The 4,000-nt window shown below is 38.8% G+C and overlaps 1 protein-coding gene across 1 annotated transcript; it reads right to left on the bottom strand.

The window, feature by feature from the left end:
• Nucleotides 1-202: 202 nt before the first annotated feature.
• MMP7 (matrix metallopeptidase 7 (matrilysin, uterine)) lies at nucleotides 203-3,786 on the bottom strand (the record flags this gene model as incomplete). Its single annotated transcript, XM_009322284.1, has 5 exons — nucleotides 3,679-3,786; nucleotides 2,923-3,146; nucleotides 2,668-2,816; nucleotides 898-1,023; nucleotides 203-364 (listed from the first exon to the last, which is right to left on the bottom strand). Coding segments are annotated over exons 1-5 (769 nt in total), but the record flags the coding sequence as incomplete, so codon positions are not given.
• Nucleotides 3,787-4,000: the final 214 nt, after the last annotated feature.

Genomic DNA, 4,000 nt, shown 5'->3' with positions numbered 1-4,000 from the left:
CTGCTCCGTCACCTCTTGGTTGCAGTGGGGACACGCTACAGAAGGAACATAGTGGATGGAGTGTATGAGAATGTGTTTTTCCCAAGTTCATTCCCCTTATTTCTTTTTGGTAATATGACAAGGCCCTTGCAATCAGGGAGAGTAGTGAAACCTGTACACCTTTAGGTTTTATCTTGAAAATCAAATCTCATCATGAATTTACCGTATAATTTCTGAATTCCTCGCCTATCGTCCTCTGAAAGTCTGAAGGTTGCTGGGTTCACATATGAGTAGATAGGGTACATGAGAGCTTCACGGACATTTGAATGAGCAAGTCCCAAAGAATGGCCAAATTCATGAGCAGCAACAAGGAACAAATTAACTTCTGCAACACAGAAGCATAGAAAAGTATGTTAAAGGTATGGCATTTCTTTTTAGCATACAAAGAATTGAAGTAGCAGGAGAATTTATATCTTTCATTCCCTTGGAATGAAACCTCAGAGTTTTGATCAGTTATTACTGAACTTTCTTATGTAACCAGTAATATTTTAATAAAAACATTACTGATCCCTTGCATACACATCTAGAGACCCTAAGCCTCTTTCCAACTTTGCTTTTAGTCAATCTTATTCCTACAAGCAATTCATTTTACCTTTTCATAATTTATGTAAAAAACAGAGGCTCATAGTCCTTGTTTAGCTTGTGAAAAGTGCTTTAAAATATGGACAGAACAGGCATTATGTAGCTGCTAATGATAATGAAGCACAAGTACTTAGAAAGGTAGTTGAAAAGAACAGAAATGTTTGTACTGAAATGGTACTGAAGCATGAAGAGTTATGGAAAGCATTTTCTATGTCTGTGTTCTTCTAACATGTACAATATTTGCCTTTCCCCTTCATACATACATGGGGGTTTTACCTCGATTGGACTCTGACCACCTTTCATCATCATCAAAATGAGCGTCTCCACCCAGCCCTTCTCCAGGTGCAAACGCATGAGCTAGTGTGTTACCTCTTCCATCAAAAGGATATCCATCACCATGCTCTGCATTTGAAAAGAAATAAATGTCATCAGATGGCATCAGCTGTAATGTTTAAATTCAGCAAATTGAAGCATGTTGCTTGTTTGTGCTACTTTTGTTCATTACCAATCCTTAAAAATAATCCTATGATAGCAGCAACGTTGTAAAAACAAGGAGCAAGGCTTAGGAAACACTCTCCAAATTCATGACTTAAGTTCAAAACTTGTATTTGATAATTCAGGCTGCTGCATGTGTCAGAAAGAGCTGAACATTTTTTCTTAGCCTTTGTCAGAAATGTGTTTCTGAGGCAGCAATCAGGGATTATTTCAGAATAAATACTTAATGCTTGACAACATTATAAGCACCTGAATGTTTTCAATGTTGGAAAGTGCTGGGCAACATTAGTTGTAGACATTCTCACTTGTACTGATTTTAGTGGAAGACAATGATTTGGGATAGATAACCATGTTCCTGAAGAGCTAAGTTAATTTGTCCCCAGCCTTGGGGTACGGTCTATTACCTGCTTCTATCACAGTGCATGTGGAATGTTACTGTTTCCTATCTCGAGTGCAAGAGCTGACAGGATGGTATATTTGTACCAGCTCTGAAAATTTCCCCCTACCCCTTAGTGAGCTTCTGACTTGATTGAGGAGTATTTGGGGACTCAAATGCCATTCTGTGTCCTTTCCCTCGGACCATGTGGATGGACCTTGGGGCAGGCCTAACACAGGCAGAAGAGACCTAGTCCTAGTGTGTGATGAAGGATTAAAACCCATTCCAGCTTGCAGGATCCATTCTCACTTTGACTGGCACATTAGTTGACTCTTCATGGCGACATAACATGCTTCCCATCAGTGAAGCATGAGCTTGGGACATTTTGGTGTTTATATGCAGTCATCTACATGTAAGCCAGGTGTCTGATCTTCACTTACAGTCAATGGAGATCTAGTAAATATTGTCAATGGATCTAGAGAACAAGTCAGCTAACCTTAAAGTAGGCGTTTAGTTTGGCTAAGTTGAGTCAGTTTAGGTGCCAGGCACAAGTTAAAGGTATGGCTACATTCATGTATTAGTCTGGATCACAGGTGAGCTTCTGAAGTGACTACTGGTCATCCGCATTTACCATTCTTTGGCTTGCGCTTTGGTGCAATCTTGGAGTGCACCAATGGGATTCCTTCTAGAAGAAAATCAACCAGAAGATACTCTTTATGGCCAAACCTAATGCACCCCAGCTGACAAAGACTTTAGTCCAGGGAACCAGACTAGATCTAGACCAAAGTAAACCTGCCTGAACCTGCCTAAATCCAGCCTATGGAGGCTGGATCTTCAGAACCAGCTGGTTTGCTTTACAGATCTGTTCCCATTAGTTTGCACTATTTGGCAAGGCAGACAAAGCCTTGAACATCTAAATTTAGGTGTCTCATTCTGGAGCTGAATTCTCCCTCCATTTCACAGCTGTAACTCTGAAAGGATTTTCTAATGGTTTCATAGGAGTAAAACTGAATCATAACACATAAGTTTGGTGGCATGATAAAGAGAAGATAAAATTTATGCAGACTTCAGAATAATTTGAAACTCTTTGTTCTTTCTTAAAGCTGTGGCTATAAAAATACATACTTTGAGTCAAATATGGACCATTGCATTTTAAAAATGACAGGTACTCTTACCACGACGTGCAAATCCAATCACAATGTCTGCATGTCCCTTGAATACTCTTCGGAACTGCAGTGGAGTCACATCACTCCATACCATAAAAGCCCTTCTAATTGCATCATCCACTTTCTTTTGGGGTAGATCAGGTGTATAATTGACAATCCTGTCAGCAAAAGAAAACAGATTAATGTCATTTAGGGTGTGAAGGAAACCCGCATAGTTAAATACAAAACAACCCCTTTCCCTGTAAAACCTGAAACATCACTAACTTGTAAGTCAAATGTGTCTTTTTCCATCTTGGATTTCCAGGAAAAGTTTTGTAACCTGCTATATCGGGGACTCCACATCTGGGCTGTTTCATTGTTTCTTCTGTTTCTGCATTTAATTTTCCAGTTACAGTCAGGTGGAAAAACCTCTGCATTTCTTTAATCCTCTCTTCTAAGCTTAGGCTTTGTGTTTTTGTAAGAAGTGGAAAGAATTTATCAAGATATGCCTAGAAGAAGAAAAGGAAAATAAAAATTAATACGTATATCTGTGATCTTTTGGTGATTGCATTTTACATTTGGTTGAATTGTTTCATCATCCTGCAGTCATGGCTAGTTTTAGATGTAATTTTTCTTCACATTTCAGTTTACCAAATGCAGTTCTCTCTCATAGATCAGCATATATGGAAAGAATTGTAATAGCAGTGAAACACTGTAAGCAAGTAATCCTTTTAAGTAAACACAATTTACTGAGCATTCAAATCCACAGCCTTCCAACATAGTCTACATAATATTTTTGAGGTGTTTTACAAATGACATGCTCCCTTTTATTTATGAGTTGGAACTTGGTCTCTTTTGTAAGTTAGACTTAGGGTGTCTAAGCTAGTCAGCAAGTTTAAAATCTTTTATGTCACCTCTGCAAAAACTGTTGTGGTAATGTAAGATAAGAAGATAATATAAACAGATAGGAAAGGAACGTAGAAGCTGAATCAAAAATCAGGTTATTCATAATGCAGTTACATTGTCCCCCTGGTAACATACCTTTACATTCTCAAAGTCTGCGTTGCTCCATGATTCTGGTTTAAGTTGTGCTGGAAAAGCAAGTCTCCCAGGTAGGAGGATGGCAGCACAAAGTAGGAGGTACAGCATAGTACCCAGCTTGCCAAGGAGCCTTGCTACAGCAGAAAGGGTTTGACCTTCTGTGTCCCAAGACCACAGCTAAAATGCTTATATAGATCCTGATAGCTCCAAGCGGCAATTACATGTGACTCACTTTTTAGTGGTGTTAATCTAATGTCATCACTATTCTAGGAAGTAAATGAAGGCATGTTAAACAAATCTTTCCTTTGACTTCCCTGTTGAT

The sequence above is a fragment of the Pygoscelis adeliae genome, unplaced genomic scaffold (genome assembly GCF_000699105.1).
Source record: "Pygoscelis adeliae isolate BGI_AS28 unplaced genomic scaffold, ASM69910v1 Scaffold383, whole genome shotgun sequence".
Taxonomy (NCBI): Eukaryota; Metazoa; Chordata; class Aves; order Sphenisciformes; family Spheniscidae; genus Pygoscelis; species Pygoscelis adeliae.
Note: the sequence above shows the minus strand (reverse complement) of the source record. Positions and strands in the feature narration are given on the sequence as shown.